Source organism: Cervus elaphus, chromosome 1 (genome assembly GCF_910594005.1).
Source record: "Cervus elaphus chromosome 1, mCerEla1.1, whole genome shotgun sequence".
NCBI lineage: Eukaryota > Metazoa > Chordata > Mammalia > Artiodactyla > Cervidae > Cervus > Cervus elaphus.
In genome coordinates this window covers 89,211,774-89,235,313 of record NC_057815.1, presented here as the reverse complement: position 1 = coordinate 89,235,313, position 23,540 = coordinate 89,211,774, and the positions used below count along the sequence as shown (strand labels likewise).

The following is a 23,540-nucleotide window of genomic DNA, read 5'->3' as shown; positions in this document are numbered from 1 at the left end:
TTCTTAGGCACTCTGTCTACCAGATCTAATCCTTTGAATTTATTCATCACCTCCACTGTATAATCATAGGGGTTGACTTTGATCATACCTGAATGGCCTAATGGTTTTCCCTACTTTCTTCAATTTAAGCCTGAATTTTGCAATAAGGAACTCATGATCTGAGCCACAATCAGCTCACAGCATTGCTTTTCTTGACTGTATAGAGCTTTTCCCTCTTCATCTGTAAAGAACATAATCAATCTGATTTTGGTATTGACCATCTGGTGATGTCCAAGTGTAGAATCATCTCTTCGGTTGTTGAAAGGGTGTTTCCTTTGACCACCGTGTTCTCTTGACAAAACTGTTAGCCTTTACCCTGCTTTATTTTGTACTCCAAGGCCAAACTTGCCAGTTACTCCAGGTATCTCCTGACTTCCTACTTCTGCATTTCAATTCCCTATGATGAAAAGGCCATCTTTTTTTGGTGTTAGTTCTAGAAGGTCTTGCAGGTCTTCATAGAACTGGTCAATTTCAACTTCTTTGTCATCAGTGGTTGGGGCACAGACCTGGGTTACTATGATGTTGAATGGTTTCCTTTGGAAATGAACCAAGATCATTCTGTAGTTTTTCAGGGTGTACCCAAGTACCGCAAGTACCATATTTTGGACTCTTGTTGACTGTGAGGGCTACTCCACTTCTTTTAAGGAATTATGGCCCACAATAGTAGATATAATGGTCATCTAAATTAAATTTACGCATTGTCATCCATTTTAGTTCACTGATTCCTAAGATGTTGATGTTCCGTCTTGCCATCTCCTGCTTGACTATGTCCAATTTACCTTGATTCATGGACCTAACATTCCAGGTTCCTATGCAATACTGTTCTTCACAGCATCGGACTTTACTTTCACTACCAGACACACCCATGACTGAGCGACGTTTCTGCTTTGGCCCAGCCACTTCATTCTTACTAGAGCTTTAAGCAATTGCCCTCCACTCTTCCCAAGTAGCATACTGGACACCTTCCGACCTAGGGGGCTCATCTTCCAGTGTCATATCTTTGTGCCTTTTCATAATGTTAATGGGGTTCTCAAGGCAAAGATACTGGAGTGGAGTGGGTTGCCATTTCCTCATCCAGTGGACCACATTTTGTCAGACCCCTTCACTACAACTCGTCTGTCTTGAGTGTTGGCTTTGTATGGCATGGCTCATAGCTTCATTGAGTTACACAAGTCCCCATGCCATGACAAGACTGTGAGCCAAGAAGGGGAGGGCTTTCAGGTTACCACTCAGTTTTTGTTTTTTTTTTTTTTTTACCACTCAGTTTAAGTCAAGGTCATTTTGCCTCTTAACAGTCTAGTCTCTCAATTATGTAGCAAACTCCTCTGTAAACATTCAAATTTCTTTTCCCTTTCTTGTTAATATGCTGAAAGGGTAAATTCACTGGAGTTACTTAATACCTTCTTTGTTAAATTTTTTTCACCTTAGGGACATGACCCAGTTACTATGTATAATTTTGGATATTTACAAGAAGTTCTATGTGGTTCCCACCCATATAATATATTTGATTAAATTTATCAGGTGTCACCTTTCCTGAAATGGGTTAATTAGGTCAAAAGTATATTTATGAATCATAAAGCTCCTACAAATACTGCTGTCCCTTCAAGCTTCATCAACACCTATTTTCCCAGACTTGCAAATACCTCATTTAATTAAGGCTTAATACATTCAACAAATAACAAAAACTATTTACTGGACCTTGATTAACAATTTCAATTTCAATTTAGCAACATTCTCTATACATCATTTTCATTTCATTAACAGAAGTTTGCTATAACCAGTAAGTCTGTCAGCTTCCCATAGTGCTGGTACAATACTAAAGTCTTTAAATAATTATCTGAAAATATAATGGATAAGCAAAATGTGGTATATACATACAATGAAATATTAGCCTGCCATAAAAAGGAAGGAAAATTTGACCATGCTACAACATGGATGAACCTTGAGGACACCATGCTAAGTGAAATAAGTCAGTCACAAAAAGACAAATATTGCAAGATTCCACTTACATGAAGTACTTAAAAGTCAAAACTGCAGAGACAGAAAGTATAATGGTGGTTTCCAGGAGCTGGAGATAAGACAGAATGGGGAGTTACTGTGTAGTAGGTCAACTTTGCGTCACAAGATGAAACGTTATAAGGATGTAGAGTAGAGAAGGATGAACAACTGTGTGCACATATTTAACACTGCTGAACTGCACAATCACTAATGGTTAAGACGGTAAATTTTAGGTGACTTATATTTTAATGCACACACAAAGATGCCATTAAATAAATAAAGTTTCCCACTGTTACGCAATGGATGTAGATAAGTACCAACATCCAAATACTAGACAGAGATTCTACAACATGCCTTAACTGCAAATAATATAATCAGCTAAGCACACTTATCTGGCTAGACAGGTTTTCCAGATCTTTTACTTATGTTCACATTGAAATGCTAATTTTAGCATTTTAAATAAATGTTTTATAAATAATAAATCTTTTAAATAAACAGATAGAAACCATTCATCTCATTATTTTACCAATCCTGAATTCAAAGTACAGAAATACAAAAGCTATAAAGCAAGAAGAGGAAATAACAATGAAAGATGTCAACAAAATACTGGGGAGAGGCAAACGGACTGGTTAAGGATAAACGTTTCGATGTTTCTATTTTGTTCTACTCATTTCTAAAAAACAAAGAGTGAGGAACTTAAAGAGATAACAGCATCAAAGTCCAGCAAAGTAGGACAAACAGATAACTGAATAAGCCAAGCATAGCTGATATCCAAGCCAGCAGCAGGAGAAACCCTAAGCAAAGAAAGCTCATCTGAACCAAATAACCTGAGAAAGGCTAAGGAATTAGTTACCAGATAGCTCCTAAAGTAGGGTGGCAGATGGGGCTGAAAACAAGATTCAAAGTCCCAGGAGAAGCAGTTAGAGCCCACTCTAAACCCTTCCCCCCTAATGTCAGAAAACTGGCCTTTGGGAGGTCCTAAGGTACTGGAACAGGAAGACTCTGAGCTCACCTCCTCTCACAAGCACCAAAATTACAATTATTTATAGAATAATTATTGAGGAAAAAGACCAGAACCTACCAGAAAAGATCTTCCACAACTAAAGACAGAAAGAAGGAATCACAACGTGATAGGAGTGGGGAGTCCTAATACAGTCAAGACCCATGACTCTAGTTGAGGGACCTATAAACAGAAAGATTGTTACAGTATATTTTCCCTCTGAGGGTATTTCTCCAAAGAAGCCCTCAGTCTCCTGCTGAAAACAAGTTTTCAACTCCTTTCAGTGATGAATGGGCATGCAACTGTTGGATAATATGGTAAGAGTATGTTTATTCTGTAAGAATGCATCAAATGGTCTTCCAAAGTGGCTAAACCATTTTGCTTTCCAACCAGCAATGAGAGAATTCCTGTTGCTCCATGATCTCTCCAGCATTTGGTGCTGTCAGTGTTCTTGGATTTTGGCCATTCTAATAGGTGTGAGATGGCAACTCATTGTTATCTTAAAAGATATGTCATTTGCAAATATTTTCTCCCAGTCTGTAGCTTCTTCTTTTTAAAAAAGATTTATTTATTTATTAGATTTTTTGACTGTCCTGGGTCTTAGTTTTTGCACACGGGCTTTTTCCAGTTGCAGTGAGCAGGGCTACTCTTCATTTCGGTGTACAGGCTTCTCATTGTGATGACTTCCCTTACTGCAGAGCGCGAGCTCTGGGCGTGAGGGCTTCAGCAGTTGTGGCTCGTGAGCTCTAGAGAGCAGGCTCAGTAGTTGTGGCTTAGGGGCCTAGCTGCTTCGCGACACGTGGGATCTTCCTGGACCAGGGATCAAACCTGTGTCCCCTGCATTGGTAAATGGATTCTTAACCACTGGACCACCAGGGAAGCCCCTGTAGCTTATTTTCTAATTCTCTTAGACAACTTGAGCTTTTTTTTTTTTAAAGCATATTTATATATTGAACTACTCTAACATTAAAGAGTTAAAGTTTCCTTGATTTAAGGATGAATGTTATTAAGCAAATGCCATTATTTTGAGTAACATCTCCTGGCATATTATCAATATTGCTTTCACATTTCTTTAATGCCTATTTCTATTCACAATACTCTACAAAATATTAACTTCAAAACTATTACAGAGATAACAGGATACTTTTCCTTTAACTAAAAAAAGTTTTTTTTGGCTGACAAACGCTTAGCACAAACATTTTCAAGATTGATAAGTATTTAAATAACACTCTGTACCATCAAGTGTTTTTAAACTCATGTTTATCATGCAGTATGTAAATCTGGGGAACACTGAAATTAAAACTGACAATTTTACATTTGCTTCTTCCACTAACAGTGGAAGAGCAGAGATAATCTTTTCTTGCCATAGTCATTATTATATACCAAGAATTTTCGTATTTTCTCCAACACTGGTTTCAAAGGCAATTATATGATAAATGGGGGCAGAAAAAAAAAATACTTCTTTGCTGTAAACTGCCAAGTAGTAAATGTATAAGAAATAAAAGTTATTAGAAAAAGCACCTATTTTGCAACCACTGCAGGACTAACTGGTTCAAGCAAATCACCAGCGGATGATAAATTCATGGCTTGAAAGTGTGTCTGTCGGCAAATGGTATATTAACAGTCTTCCTGCGAATGATTACTAATTTCAGAGTCATCAGTGAACACAATCTTAATAAAGTAATCAGAGAAATATACCAACAACCGAAAAACTGACATTACATTCTCTTGATGTGATATAGTGAAAATGACCTGACACGGCGCTTTTCTAGTCAATTGTATAATCCAAATCTAACCACAAGGAAGCAATCAGATGAGCTTATATTGCAAGACAGGAACTTTTACATAATAAGGGGCTTTTACCCTTCAAAAATGTCAATCTTAATGTGAGAAAAAGTCTGAAGAACTGTTATAGAATAAAGGCAATAGAAGAGGTATGACAACTAAATGCAATGCTTGATCCCGGACTTTTTTTTTAAACTTGCTATAATGGACAGTATGAAAACTATTTGGCAACATTTCAATACTGACTATACACTACTAAAGGCATTGCATCAATATTAAATTTCTTGAATTTGATACAATTATACTTTGGTCATGTTCTTATTCTAAAGAGATACAAGTAACTTTTCTCAAGAGTCCAGGAAAAAAAAGAAATTGTGTATTACTCTGTTATACACTGTGTGATACTGACAGAGAAAAGTAAAGCAGTGTGGCCAAGAGAGAACCATATGTGAACCAAGCTGTAGAGTATATGAACGCTCACTGTTATATTTTCACAATTTTTCTGTATTTCTTTCATTTTTTAAAAAAAATTTAAATTCAGAAACAAAATTCATTCTCATCAAATGGGCTATAGTAGGGTAAAGATCATAACTAACTTTCACCCAGCATAGAAATTTTCTATCTCCTTGTACATCTATTGCAAATACAAGTTTTCAAACATCGGAATGACTGCTCTAGCTGTACTTCTAAGATCCCGTCACAGGATATCCTTGCCTTGAGAGTAAATGAGACAAAGAGTTTAATGCACTGCACCATGACAGACATGAGCTTGAAATCTCTGAGGAGGAGGTCTGACAGCAATATGGACTGAACTGATGTTATCAGTCGCCCCCACCACCTGCCACTACAAGCACATACAAATGCAGATAAAATATGAAAATAAAAAAGGTCTTGATACATAGCTAAACTAGAAAGATTGAAAAATTCCAGGTTCCAGAGGAAAGGTGAGTTAACGCCATAAATACAAGGGAAAACTGATGACAGGGAGCTGAGGCCTATGGGGAGCAAGCTCAGGTTCTTGTAATGAACACATGAGAACAAGACTGCAGGGGGTGGAAATCGTATCTCAAGCTTATAAGCAGGTAGAAACCTGCATAAAACCCCAGAGTCAAGTGCTCCCTGATCAGAGGCCAGAAGAACCCTAGAGAAGCAATAAACAGGTTTGCCATCTATCAGGGCAAGGTTCAGAGGCAGGGAAGTCACTATAAAACTTCAAAACCATAAGTCTACAAAGATATAAGATCCAAAATTTACATCACCTATGTGAATTGTAAGGAAACAAAAAGCCAAGAAACTAACCTAAAAACTTGTCTAGAACCACGGAAACCCCTAGAAACAGGCAGAAGAAAGTTTGAAGGAGCCCTTGAGAGAAGCTTTCGCAGATCTGGATTGTTGACAGCCAGGCCACTTATAACCCTTCCCTCCAACTTTTAGCTAGATGATTTCAGAATTTAAAAACTTATGGATTACACATGGAAATAAAACACCAAGAACTCAAAAGAACAAGAAAGTGTAATAGCCTACACATCTGAGGTAGGAGATTCGGCACCTTAGGAGAAAATATGCTTATTTGTGAACTTGTTAAACATGCTGATTTAGAATGCTGAGAAAGGTGGTGGGTCAAAATTTTTAAAAAAATCACTTTATATAGCTTTTCTTAACTGAGTTATAACTCACACACCATAAAATTCAGTGTTTTATAGTTTACAGTTCAGTGTTTCTTAGTATATTCACAAGGATGTGCAACCATCCCCACATTTTTATCACACTGAAAAGAATCCCACATCTGTTATCTGTCATTCCCCTTCTCATTCTCCTTGGCAACCTACTAGTATACTTTATATCTATGGACTTGCTTATTCTGGAATTTTCTCATAAAGAAAATGTGACCTGCTTCCTTCACTTAGCATATTCTCAAGGTTCGCTCTATATTGGTGCATGTGTCAGTACATCATTCCTTTTTATGGCTGAATAATATTCCACGGAATGGACAGATTACATTGTGCTAACTGACTCATCAAGTGATGGACATTTAAGTTGCCTCCCCCTTTCAGCTATTGTGAATAATACGGCTAAGAACACTCATTGGCAAGTTTTTGTGTTAACATATGATTCTCTTGTATTTCCTTGTTACTCTTTTCCCTTTTAACCCATAATAAATAACCCAGATAAAAAGACTGTTGCTGTATTTGTTAACTTTTTTTTTTAATTTCCAAAAACAGTGGATAGTAGTTCTCTCAGAAAACCAATGTAGTTTTAATTAGTATGACTTCAAGCTAATTTTTTTAAGTTTTATTATGAAAGTTTTTTCACTAAAGTAAGCTTTTTAATTGAAAATATACACCCAGTGAAGTGTACATATCATTAGATTGCAACCTGATAAATTTCCACAAGCCAATCCCACCAGTGCAACTGGCTCACAGATAAGGTACAGCATCAGCACCCAAGACTCGCCGAGTGTCTCCTTTTAGGCACTCACCTCCCAACAGAAGCCACTGTTCTTACTCAGTCACCAGATTGGCTTTACCTGTTTTAAAATTTCATATAAATGGTTTTGTCTGATTTATTTCATTTACTATTAACATTATATTTGTGAGCATCATTGATAATAGTTGCTTATAGCTGTAGTTCACTTGTGTGTGAAAAATTTCAAACATCATTCAGCTTCAACAGTGTTGAATAAGGTGGGCCCTTAGCCTCTGACAAAAGCAAAGGCAATTTCTTGCTAAAAGAAAATTATGTTATCCTAGCCCACAAATTATCTCTATAATTTTTCATATACAATTTCTGGCAAATGTTAAAGTGAATTAGGCACTCACGGAGACAAACACGAATGACCAAAATCCAAAAGACATTAGAAACATTAACTGCTACCAACACAGACCTCAAAATTACTATGCAGTATGTTCAATTAAATGAAGGACAAAATTGAGAATTTGGATAGAGAACAAAAATCTATAAAAAGAACCAAACAGAAATTCTAGAACTAAAAAATAAAACGCTAATTTAAGAACTCAATGGTTGAGTCTAATAGCAAATCAGATCAGCAGAAGACAGATATACTGAAAGGAACTATAGACTGAAAGAAAATATCCAGAACAAAGCATAGAGAGACAAAAGGATGGGAGATACGGAAAACTGTATGAGAGATACGGAGTAACCACTAACTTTGGGGATACTTTTGAGTGTGAAAGGGCACTATTTAAGGTGTTTAGTTATATCATGACAGTAGGTACAAAATGATACGTGAGGTTATCTGAGATACTGAGGACATAGGGAAAGGTCTAACATATGTGTAACTGGAATGCCAGAGGGAAGAGGAAAAAGAAAAGGGGAGAAGCAAATTAGGAACTATATAGCTGAGAATTTTCATGTAAAGAGATAAAGTAAAATAAATTAGGTAAGTACAATCAGTCCAGATTAGTAGGGAGACATAAAAGTGGGCAAAAGAGACTAACAGTATATCAGCAGGGAGTCAATGGAAATTCTTCTACAGGTAACAATTTAAGGACATTAATCTGACTACAGTAATTACTTCCATAATCCAGATGAGAGTTGGTGATAACACTGGATTAAGGTGAGACAGTCAATAAAGAAAGGAAGAGGCCAATAATTTCAAAGCAACAGCTGAATAATTTGGCATGACACCATACAAAAATGATCCCAGATAATATCTCTAGCCCTTAAAATTGGGAAAAGTTAACACTGATCACTGAAAAAATAACTTCTATGTTTTATAATTTTTAACATAGAGTTTTTGTTTTGATTTTATTAAAAAAATTTTTCTTAGGCCGCTCGGTGTGGCATGAGGGATCTCAGTTCAAGGGACACCATAAGTTGATCATGTTCTTGACCATCTAAAAAATTTTCTTTCCAAGCAAACTAGAAACATAATAAAAAGTTAACTATGTATACATTAGAAACATTTTTATAATAAATATTGAAATAAAAACCAGTTACAAATGATCCAGAAATTAACAAAATGAAGAATACATGACAACAAATGAGAAGTCAGAAGAAAATTTACAGCCTTAAATGCATTTATAACTAAAAAAACAAAAGCCTCAAATAAGTATTCAATTTAAGAAACCAGAGTAAAATAAACCAACAGAAAATAGGAGGTGGGAATAAAGATAAAAGCTGTGTCTGATTAATTATGAACAATTTAAAAACTAGTCTAAAGAATAAATAAGGCCAATATTTGATTTTTTGAAAAATCCAACAGAAATAGATTAAAGGATAAAAACCCCCTTAAGCTCATACTTAAAACAAGACTTCTAAACCTCTACAAGTATTTCTCAATATAATATCTTCTAATGACCTAATAGCTGTGGGCAATACAGAAGGAATGTGAGGGTGGGGACAAACCTTAAGCCTGAAAGGTATAATATGATTTTTAACTTACTTTCTTTTATATTTGTATGAATCAAAAGTCGAAAATGAAAGCAGTATTTTCCAAAACAAGAATACTGGGTTATAACTTCTATAAATTCCTTTTTTTAATTTACATAATACTTTTAAATGTTATTTATTTATAATTGGAGGACAATTTATTTTTAATTGGAGAATAATTGCTTTACAATGCTGTGTTGGTTTCTGCCATAAAACAACATGAATCAGCCATAGGTATACACATGTCCCTTCCCTCTTGAACCTCCCCCTCCCACCTCCCACTCCATCCCACCCCTCAGGTCATCACAGAGCACCAGGCACCTCCCACTCCATCCCACCCCTCAGGTCATCACAGAGCACCAGGCACCTCCCACTCCATCCCACCCCTCAGGTCATCACAGAGCACCAGGCACCTCCCACTCCATCCCACCTCTCAGGTCATCACAGAGCACCAGGCACCTCCCACTCCATCCCACCTCTGAGGTCATCACAGAGCACCAGGCACCTCCCACTCCATCCCACCTCTCAGGTCATCACAGAGCACCAGGCTAAGCTGTCTGTGTTATGCAGCAACTTTCCATTATCTATCTATTTTACACATGGTAATGCCTATATTTCAACACTACTCTCTCAATTCATCCGGGTCCTCCTCTCACTGTATTCATAAGTCTGTTCTCGATGTCTAAGCCTCTCTTTCTGCCCTGCAAACAGGTTCATCAGTACCACTTTTCTACACTCCATTTATATACATTAATACATATTTGCTTTTCTGACTTATTTCACTCTGTATAACAGGCTCCAGGTTCATTCACCTCACTAGAACTAACTCAGATTAATTCCTTTTTATGGCTAAGTAATACTCCATTGTATATATGTACCACAACTACTTTATCCACTCATCTGTTGGTGGACATCTAGGTTGCTTATAAACTCTTTATTTACCTTTACTTTTACTAAGTTACTATTGACAGATTAACTATTCAATGTTAATTTAGTTGTTTTTCTATGTAATGGTGATTCACAATCTTATCCTTTCTCTTATTAATTTTTTTGGGCTGTGTCAGGGCATGCAGGATCTTAGTTTCCTGACCAGGGATGAAACCCATGCCCCCTGCAGTGGAAGCTCAGTCTTAACCACTGGACCACCTGGGAAATTCCCTCTTATCCTCTTATCCCATTGCTTGTAACCAAGGGCATATGGGGGACACCACCAGGGCAAAAACAAATTTCTGGTGCCACTTACTCTGGCATTTCGGGGATTTTGCTAGTAAACTGGCCCACATTTACTCTACAGTTTAAAACAATTTAAAACTAATTTTAAGTCCTTTTAAGGGATTTAAAATCCTTTTAAGATTTAAAACCTAAATTTTTAAGTTTCTTTTTTTTTTTTGTCTGTCCGCTGCATGGCATGAGGGATCTTAGTTCCTCCACTAGGGACAGAACCCATGGCCCCTACAGGGGAAGTTCAGAGTCCTAACAACTGGACTGCTAGACAATTCCCAAGAAAACTTTCTCTATTTCCCTTGGTCACAGAGGACTAGCTAGCCTTCTTTGTATTCTCCCTGGCTACACTGCCTTTATGCCATCAGTGACTACTTGCCGTTTTTATTGTTGTCTATGATTTAACAAAGAGGAGGCAAAGATCAAAACCCCATGAACCCTCTCCTCTATTAAATCCATGCAAGAAAAGATGGTGCCCTATGGAAATTCACCTTATTCTACTCATCACCAAAAATTGGAAATTACTTCTAAATCATCCACACATAAAGTTTAGGTAAGCTTTTTCCAAGAACAAACTTTTAGTATACATATTTTAAGACTCTCAAGTCAACAAACATGTCAAAAGAGTCTTAAACAATATGGTAATTCAAATATTACCTGAATAGCTTGTATTTCTTATCAGTGAGTTACTGTACCTTTTTCCATTAAAAAACACTTAAGTTGAATAATAAAGGGTCATAACTGAGGAATTTTTTAGGTGTACTCTTCATTCTCTGTGATCTAAGCGGTGCTTCAACCATAGTGTTATGATGTCATTTTCATCTCTTCTATAATAAAGTAAAAAGTGTTTAAAAAGTAAAATAAATACTTAAAAATAAAGTTTTAGGGATTTCCAGGTATAACTAAGATTAAATAAATTCCCTGCAGATAAAAATTTCAAAATTTTTTAACTTCCACTACAACTGGAACAAAATGTAACTGCAGAACATCAGTAATGAACCTTATCAAGTGAAAGCAATAAGTTCTACAGTGGTTGCATTTTCTGATTAAAATTATCTTTGAAAACTCACTCATGTATAATTAGGTCTTTGGAAGCTCAATATTAATGTCTTAGGCTTCTTTTTGCATTTAGACTATGGACACTCTGTTCTGGGTCATGGAGGTCACAAGCTAAGGCAGTTGGGTAGAGGCAAGCAGCTAAGACAATGGAAAAAAGAGATTATTGCCCTCTACCTCCATACAGTACAATCCTAGGATGTGTATATAGTAAGACTGAACTGTGTCCAGCTGATTCCTAGGCTTTAAATAAAAAAAAAAATATGTAATTTGGGTCGTTTAATAGCTGCAGACCTGCAGTTTTTGCAGATCTTAATAACAACCCAAGGAAAAAAATACAAATATACAATAGGAACTGTTAGGTGTAAGTACAGTAGTTGCAACTTTCATGAAATGTAAATCTCAAAAGTTGCCATAGCAGTCATAACTTTAGACCCAAAGGGGTACAATTTGAAAACAGCAAGAGAATTAACCACACACATTCTACTGTACAGATCAGTATATATGACACTTGCTTCAGCACTTATTCATCGTCCACTAGGTATTAAAAATACTAACTCAGGATTCCATTTCACAAGCATTTAACAAGACTTCTGCTCAGCTGAAAAATGCAGTTGAAAGAAACAAAGAAAAACTTATAATTTAGTTGGAGCCACAATATTCACACATTTTTTGAAAAGGTCTAACACATAAAACAACACACAATAACCTGGAGCTAATTTAGTGTAAAGAAAGGATCTGTTGCTTCTTATTATATTATTGCACATCTCCCATTGAAGGTGTTCAATAAATTCTACTACCTTAGGAGATGACTTTTAAACTTATTAAACTAATTATAATGAAAAAATAGGTACTTTTGTTTCTCACATATTCAGTTAGTTCGTATCTCCCCCCCACCCCACCGCCCCACCTTCCACCCCTTTCTCTCTGGCTGTGGGATGGCCAGAAGAGGAAGAAATACTAAAAGTGAAACGCTACCTCAATTGATCAGCAAAACTTGGTAAATAACTGACTGGGAATGTGAAAACTGAGATAAGTTAGTGATGAATCCCAAGAAGGTGCTTGGCCACTTACCCAGAGATTTATTTAATGAGAATGGATCGCAGGTTTCCACAGGTCGTTCCACTGCCAGTAAGAGAGTCGTGAACCTTGGGTCCCTTTTTTCACTAGTCAACAGTCTCCCTCACCTACACGCGGAGTACATATTTGGCACTCAACAAATCTTGATTGACTGAAAACCTATGTTTTTCATACTGGTACCCAACCACAGAGGTATGGCCCCACAAATTCCCTCCAGAAAAGCCTTATGATTTAACCCAAAGAACTGAGAAAAGTAGTCAAAAGCTCTGGGGATCTTGGTAAGGACTGGGAATGATCAAGGGCCAATGGGGCCTACACTGACCGGACTTCCCAAAGAAAGCTCAGGGGACTGACCTACAGCTAGCAGGCTTTGGCTTCGCCAGGAGATACCCGACAGGCCGCAGGCCGCAGACCGCAGATCCATAGCCTCCCACCCGGGGGCGCTGAGAGACCCGGGGGAGGGGGCGGTATTTCCTCCTCAAGTTAGTACCTGTGAAGTTGCGACACAGAGTGTGGCTCGGGGCTCTCATTACGGAGGCCGGGGCCTGGGGCCGGCCAGCTGCGCCTCCTGGCTGAGGGCTCCGCGCTCCGGAGCTGCAGTGACAGCACGGGTCGCAGATAATACCTCACACCTCGGGAGCCTCGTGGCTCGCAGGCCCCAGGAGTTTCGTTCCCAAGACTGCGCGAGTCGTCGCACTCACGTCTACAAGGCGCTCTTCAAGGCTTCCCTCACAGCTCAAGCGATCACTCCTGCCTTAAGCCCAGCCACCGGTCGCTTCCCGGTGCCGCCATCGTCAGTGTTTGTTTTCATCCGCTTCGGTGACGGCCGGGGGAGGAAGAGGGCTACGGGGGAAGTACAGCTACCTAACATCAGTCGCACTTTCGCCACAAAGTGGATGCCCTACTTAATCTTCTTCCTCTTTGATGTGCCCGTAAAAACTGGTTTCCTTACCATACAAGTCTGACTCCCCAAATCTCTTCAAGCGTCTGAGAAAAGAAAGGCGTAAACAGAGGCGAGGGGAGGAGGGGTTGGAAGAGCGCGAAAGTTTGGGCCGTGTGTGGAATGTGTGCTAACGAATCGCAGGTCGCGGCGGCGGCGGCAGTGAGGACGCGGCTTGGGGCGGGCGCTGACGCGGAGGGGCGGGGCCTATACTGAGCGCCGTGGCGGCTCGTCTTCGGCCGCCGGTTCCGGAGGCGGGCCCGGTGGATGGGTGGGGAGTGTGACGGGTAACCTGGCAGCCGCGGAGAGGTGGGTGAGCGGCCTCGCTGACTTGGGCCGGGACCATCACACTGTCGTATCCACTTCTAAGTCAGCTTTTCAAAGCCTTTGAGGTGGAGTCGCCTGTCAGCCCCTAGCTCTCCCAGCCTCCTCTTCTGTGCCTTCCTTCCCACCTGCCTGGTCTTCTCTGCTTCCTAGCCCTCAGCCCCACGACTTGGGCTTCTTGGGGTGAGGGGAAAGCCTTTTGTTAAGAGCACGTAATCTGCCTCGACAAGCCTGGGTCGTGGGCGGGTTTTTTTTTTTTTTTTTTGCCCCTTCCCTGTTAGACCGGTTTGAAGCCCCCCCCGCCCCGCGTCTCTTTACCCCTTACTTATCCTGTGGAGCCAGAGAGGTTTGTGTCATGAATCCCGCCGTGACTAATCTCTGTCCTGAGTAGTTATGACTTCTGTCATAACTGTCCTGAGTAGTTATGACTTGTGTCAGCTGCTTCGTGGCCTGTCTACTTAGGAGCAGACCTCTTACTTTGTGAATAATTATGCCATCACCTCCATTAACCTTTTGCTCTTCCCAGTTCAAGTTGTGGTGGTTCAGTCGCTAAGTCATGTCCAACTCTTGTGACCCCATGGACTGTAGCCTGCCAGGCTTCTCTGTCCATAGGATTCTCCAGGCAAGAATACTGGAGTGGGTTGCCAGTTCCTTCTCCAGAGGATCTTACCAACCCAGGAATTGAACCTGGGTCTCCTACGTTGCAGGCAGATTCTTTACCAACTGAGCTAGGAGGGAAGCAGTTCAAGAGCCAGGCAGGCACTAAATGAGCCACCAATACTCAACTCCCATTCTCCTCCAAGCCAAAGCAAGCCCGTCCTGTGGTCATGAGTTAGTGGAGAAAAACCCAGAGTTACAGTTATAGCACCTTTTGCTTGAACAAAATGGGAATTTGAGAAAAGAATCTGTCGTGGCCTTTGAATCACTTTAAAGTCTTTCGTGGATTTCTAACGTCTTGATTTTGTTGTTGTTGTTTAACCTTTACAGAGAGAAGATTATAAATACCGCAGCCACTTAAATGAAGGTTAGCCGTTGAATTCTGACACTTCCTTAAAATACTTTCTTTCATCAGCATCTTCACTGGGAAGAGTTCAGGAAAAGTAGCAGAGGGAAAGAGACAACATTTACACGTACCATGGCTATACCAATAACAGTACTTGACTGTGATCTCTTGCTATATGGCCGAGGTCACCGGACATTGGACCGCTTTAAGCTGGATGATGTGACAGATGAATACTTGATGTCCATGTATGGGTTTCCACGACAGTTCATTTATTACTTGGTGGAGCTCTTGGGGGCAAGCCTTTCTAGACCTACTCAGAGATCCAGGGCTATTAGCCCAGAGACACAGATCCTTGCAGCACTGGGCTTCTATACCTCAGGTTCCTTCCAGACTCGGATGGGAGACGCTATTGGAATCAGTCAGGCATCTATGAGTCGATGTGTTGCCAACGTCACCGAAGCGCTTGTGGAAAGAGCTTCACAGTTCATCCACTTTCCAGCTGATGAAGCCTCTGTGCAGGCTCTAAAGGATGAATTCTACGGGTTGGCAGGGATACCAGGGGTCATAGGGGTAGTTGACTGTATGCATGTAGCAATCAAGGCACCAAATGCTGAAGACCTTTCCTATGTGAACCGTAAAGGTCTTCATTCTTTAAATTGCCTGATGGTGTGTGACATCAGAGGGGCACTGATGACTGTGGAGACAAGCTGGCCAGGAAGCCTCCAAGACTGTGTTGTGCTACAGCAGTCTTCTCTGAGCAGTCAGTTTGAAGCTGGGATGCACAAAGAGAGCTGGCTTCTTGGTAAGTCTGAGGTATAAATGCTTCATTCTGTAGATAGTGAAAAGATACTTGGGAAAAAAAAAAAAGAAAAGATGCTTGGGAAGTAGGATGAAATATGGAGGTCTATAGACTTGAGTCTCAGTCCTGTTCTCTTTTCAACACGACCTTGGATGATAACTCTCTGAGCCTTAATTTTTTTAAATCAACACTTAAAAGACACATATTAACATGAAGAAATATTTATTTATTTGGCTGTGTGGGGTCTTTTTTTTTTGTGTGTGTGGGGGTCTTAGTTGGGGCACACAGGCTCTTCCTTGCAGTGTGAGGGCTTCTCTAGGCACAGGGCCTTCTCTGGAGTTGCTGCATATGGGCTTAGTTGCCCCTCTGCACGTGAGATCTTAGTTTCTGGACCAGGGATCGAGCCTGAGTTCCCAGCATTGGAAGGTGGATTCTTAACCACTGGACCACCAGGGAAGTCCCCAAAGACACTTACTAACATTTAAAAACATATGATTTGACTCAGTTCTTCTAAGAATTTGTCTTGGAGGTACATGTTCAGAAATGCGTAAGACAAAATTACACACAGGAACTTGCATCACAACAGTATTTTGTAGTCACAAACAACAGTAGCAGCAGCAACAACAACAAAAATTCCCCTTAAATAAACCAAAGTACTTATCAGTGCAGATACAATTGAGCCTTAACTTTTTAGAGTTTATTTGGCTGCACCAGTCTTAGTTGCAGTACATGGAATCTTTGTTGAGGCGTGTGGGATCTAGTTGCCCGACCAGGGATTGAACCTGGGTCCTGTGCATTGGGAGCATGGAGTGTTAACCCCTGGACCACCAGGGAAGTCCCAGAGCCTTCATTTTTATCATCTGTAAAATAGTGAAAGTAGTGTTAAGGGCAGTAATATCTATTGTTAGGATTAGGGAATATATATGGAAGTTCACTCTGAAGTATTGTGCAAATGTATTCTTTTTGCCATCGGTGACTGTCACCATGATGTCTATAGGAAAATGATAGTAGACAGTGCATTTACACAGTTCTTATGGAAACTCACTTCATAGATCTGCCTGCCTAAGTGCCCTCAGAAAGCCAGGCTTAATGATCTGAGTAGAACAAGAACCCATTCAGTACGAAGCAGTGCAAACCAATGTGACTGTAGAGATGAGAGGAATACAGTTAGTTAGCACTGATGAAACCCTCAAGCCTGGCAGCTTTCTTTTTTGTTATTTTTAAAGCACTGCTTTTTTCTGAGCAAAAAGACAGGGGTTATCTTGTATACAACATATGTAAGAGGTGAAGGAGCACATTAAGCATCAGAAGACCTCTCTTTCAAGACCATGAATCTTAACCTGGTTTATTAAGGCCAGTCTGCACTGCACATGCTCATTACACAGTGTTTCACATGTAATGGATGCTCAGGAATTTTTTTTTTTCTTTAATGTGCTTACTGACAGTTAAAGAAAAACCTCCACTTGGGACTTTCCCAGAAGTCCAGTGGTTAAGATTCTGTGCTTCCAATGTGTGGGATTCAGGTTTGATCCCTGGTCGGAGAAATAAGATCCCACATGCCTGACAAGGTGGTCAAAAGAAGAAAAAGAACCCTTCCCCCCTTCCAGGTAAAAAGAGACTGCTGTCACACTGGCTGGTTTAGAGCTGCCAGGGCACCGTGGTGACATCTTGGGACTTAACTGATTTTCTTCAGGTTGCTCCTACACACTGTTGTCAGTACATCACCTTCTCATTACCCTACTGGCTGTTTGTCTTAATCCTGCCTTTTGCCTATTATCATACAACTCGTACCAAGAAGAGAAGGAAAGACTGTGCAAATGTCTCATCCAGCTTCTTCTTCCACAGCTGGGGAAGTACTTGGGTTCCAAGCTGATTTCTTATGACATCACCTGGGTACCCTAACTCTAAAGCCAGCTAGAAATGACTGAGCACTTCCAAGTTAGTCAGGCAATCTTGTAAGTACTTTGCCTTGGATTATCTCACTTAATCCTTATAAAAACTTGTAAGGAGTTATATACTAATGTCAGCATTTTCACAGAAGAGGAAATTAAGGCACAGAACATCTGTGCCAGTTGTGTTTATTTTTTTAGAATGAATCATATGAGGAGTTACTCTATTTGGCAGATTGTCTTTTTGCTAGGACTTCAAGGTCATGTACCAGTTACTGATTTTCTTTTCCTTCATAATTGGGGACCCCAGATTCAGTTGGAATTATGGCTTGCAGTAGTTTTTTAGTTGTTTACAGGACATAGTTGAAAATAAGAAAAAATTTGGACAAATTTTTATGTATTTTTCTGATTCCCCTCTTGACAGAAATGGAAACATTGCAACCACACTTAGCAAATGTTTATTAAGGCCAGTTTTGGTACCAGGCCACATGCTAGACACTAATGATGCAAGGAAAGTATACCCACAGAAGTTGATGATATGGAAATTAATTCCTTTAGTATCCTCAGTTCTAACACAGACCCTTTGAAAAGCTTCCATGAGCTGTAACAGGCAAACTAGTTTGAAAACATGTGAACTAGTGTAGTGTTTCACAAATTTTCCAGATCAAAAAGAGTTATCTGGGGAATTTTTAAAATGTATTTATTTATTTTTGACTGCGTCAAGTCTTAGTTGAGGCACAGGGCACATGGGCTCTACTCTAGTGGTGGAGTGTGGGCTCCAGAGTACCGGCTGAGTAGTAACAGTGCACAGGCTGCCCCTCAGCATGTGGGATCTTAGTTCCCTGACCAGGGATCGCAGCCTTATCCCCTGCATTGCAAGGTGAATTCTTAGCCACTGGACCACCAGGGAAGTCCCCTATCCGGGAAATTTGTTTAAAATAAAGGGACCCACTTCAAACTTCAGAAATGAGATTCTTCAAGAAAAGAATCCGATCATCATTTTTAACAGGTGCCCCAAATTATTTGTAATGAATAGATATTTGGAAAACACTGGTCTGGACATGTAGGGAAAACTGGCAGGATTCTGAGGAATGACGAGATGTTAAAAAAAAAAAAAGATAAGATGACTGATTGTATCTTAAGTACACCATCAGATTTGTAGAGTGGTTCTTTGCTAAACCTAGAACTAGCTGTGATTTCCCCTTGGGTTTTTTGTTTGTTTGTTTGTTTGTTTTTTGAGCATATTTTCACCTTGGGTGTCATCCCTTCACTTCCTCATTCTTGTCTGCCCCTTCAGAGGGCAACAGCTAATTCCTCTTCTCTAAATGTACCTGTTCCTACATACAATTCAGCCTGAGTTATTCCTTCAGCTCTTGACCTAGTCCTGTTAAGCAGCTTCGGGTAAGCTCTGCCAGAATGTCTCTTGGATGACTGATCATATAAGCAATTATAATCTGTTTAGCAATTCTGATCCTAATCCCCTCCTGAGTGTCTTTCTGGATTATAACCAGTTAGTGGTGATGATGTGTTTTATAAAAGTTCACCACTAACTAGCTGGTCTTGTATGTTTACCCAATTAAAGCTCATACTGTTTCTTAGAGTGACATTTAACAAATATTTAGCATCTCTGTGTTTTCACATTCATCTTTTTATTCATTTATTTATTTGTTGTCCACAAGGCATGTGGGATCTTAGTGGCCTGACCAGGGATCAAACCCACACTCCTTGGAAACACAGAGTCCTAACCACTGGACTGCCAGGGAAGTCTCTCGACATCCATCTTAAATTTTTTTTAATTGTCTCTTGCAGCATTATACCATTGTTTTAGTGACTCTGAGTCTGACATTATTAGCGTTTAGTTGACTAGCTCCTTCCTCTTCCTGTGCCTGATAGATCATAGGATGGCTGACATATATTTTTATTTTCTCATTTATAAAATGAGTTCAGTAATATCTGCCTGGCAGAGCTGGGATTGGAAAAGAGATAATACGATGCCTACTACATAGTAGGTATTCAATGTCATAGATATTATTTTCATTATGACTTACAACATCAGTTTCTTATATACAGTATTTAGTAGGGACAAGTTCAATTAAAGAAGGTTGTACTTAGGAGGAAAAAAGTCAGCTAAATATACAATTTGAAAATATTTGATATCTCAGATACTTAAAGTTAATCCAGGGGCTTCCCTGGTGGCTCAGTGGTAAAGAAATCCAGCTGCCAACACAGGAAACATGGGTTTGATCCCTAACAAGGAAAATTGCACACGCCACAGAGCAACTAAACCCACATGACACAAGTATTGAGCCTATGCCCTAGAGCCCTGGAACCACAACTGCTGAAGCCCTTGTGCCTAGAGCCAGGGCTTCGCAACAAGAGAAGCCACTGCAATGAGAAGCTCATAGGCCGCAACTAGAGAGTAGCCTCTGCTCACCAGGCCTAGACAAAGCTGGCGCACAGCAATGAGGACCCAGTGCAGCCATAAATAAATAAAAAAACTAATACAGTGTTTTATGTCACTATCTCAGTAATGTTTTTAGTTAAAAAACTGCATTTAAAGTTAACCCAGTTCTTGGAAATGTAAGCGCCTAAAAGAAAAGAGTTCTATATATTTGGAACAGTGCCTAGCACTCTCTGAACAGTCCATAACTATTTACTGAAATTGATGGTGGGTGAGGAACACAGCAATTATGCAAACTGGTATTCCTTGGGTCTATTTGTCTCAAATTTCTAAGGGTTTGTTCTTCTATCTGAGACATTTCACCTTCCAAATTTAGTGAATCAAGACAATTAAACATTGTAGAAACATTGTGCTATTGTAATGGGACACTGCACACCAGTTTTGTTTTTAGTGCTTCCCAGGATCGTTGATATAGAAGTCATTTAAAGGAAATGCCTTGTGTATATTATTTTAATTGACTTCTGATTTTATCTCCCTATCCCTGACTGTTACTATTTGCATCATTATATTTATGCTTCCTTGTTAATGTGAAATTCTACCAGTTCCTCTGTTACAAAGGTGTGGTTCTAATGAGTATAATTTCTAGACTGGCAGAACACCTGAGTTCTGATCTCTGCTGGCACTTATATTCTTCTTAGCACTGGAAGAATGAACGATTATTGTCTATAAAATCCTCTGAAATCCCCTAGTAGTGCCTTCAGACCTGACATTTTAATGGTAGAGTTTGAGATTTTTTTTCCTCACAAATGTTTCGAGGTCTTCTGGCAGAACTTCCTATTTCTCTCTTACACTCTTGCTCTTTAGAGATTTTATTTTATTTTAAAATATTTATTTATTTATTTGGCTGCTCTGGGTCTTAGTTGCAGCTCGGGGGATCTTTAGTTGTGGCATACAAACTCTTAGTTGTGGCATGTGGGACCTAGTTCCCTGACCAAGGATTGAACTCGGGCCCCCTGCATTGGGAATGCAGCGTCTTAGTCACTGGACCACCAGGGAAGTCCCTGGAGATTTTAAAGACTGGCTTGCTGTGTGATAATTTCTACTAACTTTTTATTAAAGAACAATATCTCTGAAGTTAGAAAATCCTGGAATTGCCTGGCAGTCCAATGGTTAGTACTCCGTGCTTCTGCTGCTGGGGGCCCAGGTTCAATCTCTGGTAGGGGAACTAGGATCTCGTAAGCCACATATCACGGCCAAAAAAAGAAAAAAATAATTTTAAAGAATTTCATTTGCTCTAGTGCTTTCATCTCCATCCCACGTTCCATCAGACTTAGCTTTCTTTGGCCATGTCAGCTTTTTTTCCCTGTTGGTTTTAACCGAGGGTATTCCCAGCCAAGACGCCTGTCTTTCTGCTCATGACATGGGCATGCCTTCTCTATGCCACAGCATTTCCCTCTCTGTTTCCCTGCTCTGCTTTGGCTCCAGAAACAGTTACATATTCTTGTCCATTCTCTGTATATGCACCTGGATTTTTTTTTTTTTGTATTCTAGTTATAAACCTGTGATTTCTCTGGGCCTTCCCCACAGGTGACAGTTCCTTCTTTCTCCGCACCTGGCTAATGACCCCACTTCACATTCCTGAAACTCCAGCTGAATATCGCTATAACATGGCCCATTCCGCAACTCACAGTGTGATTGAGAAGACCTTCCGAACGCTCTGCTCCCGATTCCGCTGCCTGGATGGATCCAAGGGGGCACTGCAATACTCCCCGGAGAAGTCCAGCCACATCATCCTGGCCTGCTGTGTCCTCCACAACATCTCCCTGGAGCACGGGATGGATGTGTGGTCCTCTCCAGCGACTGGCCCGGTGGAACAGCCCCCCGAGGAGGAGTATGAGCACATGGAGACCTTGGACCTGGAGGCTGATCGCGTCCGCCAAGAGCTGGTGCTCACTCACTTCAGCTAATGTGGAAGGTGGGGAGGAGGGAGGCTTTCCAGGAGCTGTGACGAACTTCCCCTCTCAGCACCCCCTCCACAGTCCCATCGTCTAGCATGACTGAGTGTGTGGACACTTGTCACAAACTGATATATATATCTGCGTGTTTTAGAAGGGTTTGGTCAACACCAGAATATCTTGATTCATTTGCAAATTTATTAACTAAACAGAAACCCCCAAGACCAACAGTTCCCTGCTATGCACTGAACACCAGGTTAGCACCATTCACTCATTTGAAAGTTCCTTGGTTGTAGACATTTATATCATGCTTACAGAATCAAAGAGGAAAAAAGCATCTAGCCAGACAGAATGCTTTGTTTGTTGCAGTTATCTAGAGATTTCAAAAGAAAGCAATATTTGTCCTGAATTATTTGAATGGTATTTTTAGCTTTTCTAATTTCCTACCTATGTAGACATAATCTGAGGCAATCGTGAAGAGTGAATTTCAGCTGGGGAGTGGTCTTCTGACAAAAGTAAATGGCTATTAATCTGAGTTTGCAGTGTGCGTTTTTAAGAGGATGTGAGGGACAGTCTGAAACCTCCATCTTAATCTGTCTGCAGTAATTGAGCTGACTTGGACCTAGCTCCCAGGGAGAACATCTGGACTCCAATCTCCTACTTCCAACCCTGAGTAGGCGCTAAAGGCTAAATGGGTTTAGGAATTCAATCAGCTTAAAAAAGACAAGTCAAATAGAGATAAAACAGAAAGCTAACACTTTTACAGAGGGTCTAAAGACCCTGATAGATGGATGGGCAAAGGAGATTCACCCAGGTTTAGACAGTTCCCATCTAAATGGATCACATTTCTTATGGTCAGGATGTTAGAATGTCTGTTTGGCCATTCTGCTTTGAAATTCCTTGTTCAAAAGGAAAGTTTAGGGAATAAAGGCGTGAAAGTATTAAGAAAAAAAGAGGTCAAAGGGATATAATTTCTTGGTTTGAAATTAATTTTGAAGTTAGATCTACTTGAATATCTTGTGTGCAAAGTGATGGACAGAATTTCTCAGGAAATAAATAATCCCCCACCAAGTCTTATTCTAAAATTATACTGATATAAAAATAACCCGATTGGAATAATGAAAGTGTGAATTAGGTTCACACATTGGTGCCTTTGTCAGGACGAAAAAGAGACTTTCCTGAGGTTTGTTTTGTTCCCGGTTTCTCAGCCACTCACCATGTGATCGCTCTGAATTGTCCTCTTGGATCTTTTCCTACCTGCCTCTGGCAGTGTTAATCTGGTGATTTTCAAAGTAAAGAAATGAACAGCTGATGACAGAAGAAATTTGGAAATAAATCGAGGCTGACTCATCCTCAAGATTAAAAACAATTATGGATTATTATCTGCTGTTTATTTCTACTCCAAATGCTATTTCCCATCACCATCCTACTCTATAAAGAGTGGGTCCATTTGGCAGGAGGTGGAGCTTGACAAGTATAGTGATATCATTGAGCTGGGAGTGGACAAAGAAGAGGAAACTGGCAACTTTAGTTCTATTCATTATGAAATAGAGGTGCCTGGTTATGTTTGTTTTCATTTTTTTTTCTTTGTGAAGTTTTAACTTGTGACCCAGGCTTGCTTTGTCTCCCTCATGAGGCAATATTTTAACTCTCACAGT

At 39.9% G+C, this 23,540-nt stretch overlaps 2 protein-coding genes across 9 annotated transcripts in view; one reads left to right on the top strand and one right to left on the bottom strand.

Moving 5' to 3' along the window:
• The window catches only part of ATG13 (autophagy related 13), a 46,085-nt gene extending 32,547 nt beyond the window's left edge, over nucleotides 1-13,538 (bottom strand). For 4 of the 7 annotated variants that reach the window (XM_043910758.1, XM_043910782.1, XM_043910792.1 and 1 more), the window contains exons 1-2: nucleotides 13,062-13,538; nucleotides 12,566-12,678 (exon numbers count right to left, since the gene is read on the bottom strand). The gene's annotated coding sequence lies outside the window, so the exon portion shown is untranslated. The remainder of the gene's footprint in view (nucleotides 1-12,565; nucleotides 12,679-13,061) is intronic. The other 3 variants (XM_043910769.1, XM_043910778.1, XM_043910801.1) reach the window with 2 other exon arrangements.
• Nucleotides 13,539-13,713: 175 nt separating this feature from the next.
• Nucleotides 13,714-23,251, top strand: HARBI1 (harbinger transposase derived 1). Of its 2 annotated transcripts, none has more exons than XM_043910740.1 (3): nucleotides 13,714-13,820; nucleotides 14,823-15,640; nucleotides 21,515-23,251. In XM_043910740.1, the coding sequence occupies exons 2-3, from the start codon at nucleotides 14,971-14,973 to the stop codon at nucleotides 21,892-21,894; spliced, it is 1,050 nt and encodes a 349-aa protein (XP_043766675.1). In that variant the 5' UTR covers nucleotides 13,714-13,820; nucleotides 14,823-14,970; the 3' UTR covers nucleotides 21,895-23,251. The 2 variants fall into 2 exon arrangements, with proteins under 2 accessions (XP_043766675.1, XP_043766681.1); XM_043910746.1 differs by lacking the exon at nucleotides 13,714-13,820 and adding an exon at nucleotides 13,825-13,903.
• Nucleotides 23,252-23,540: the final 289 nt, after the last annotated feature.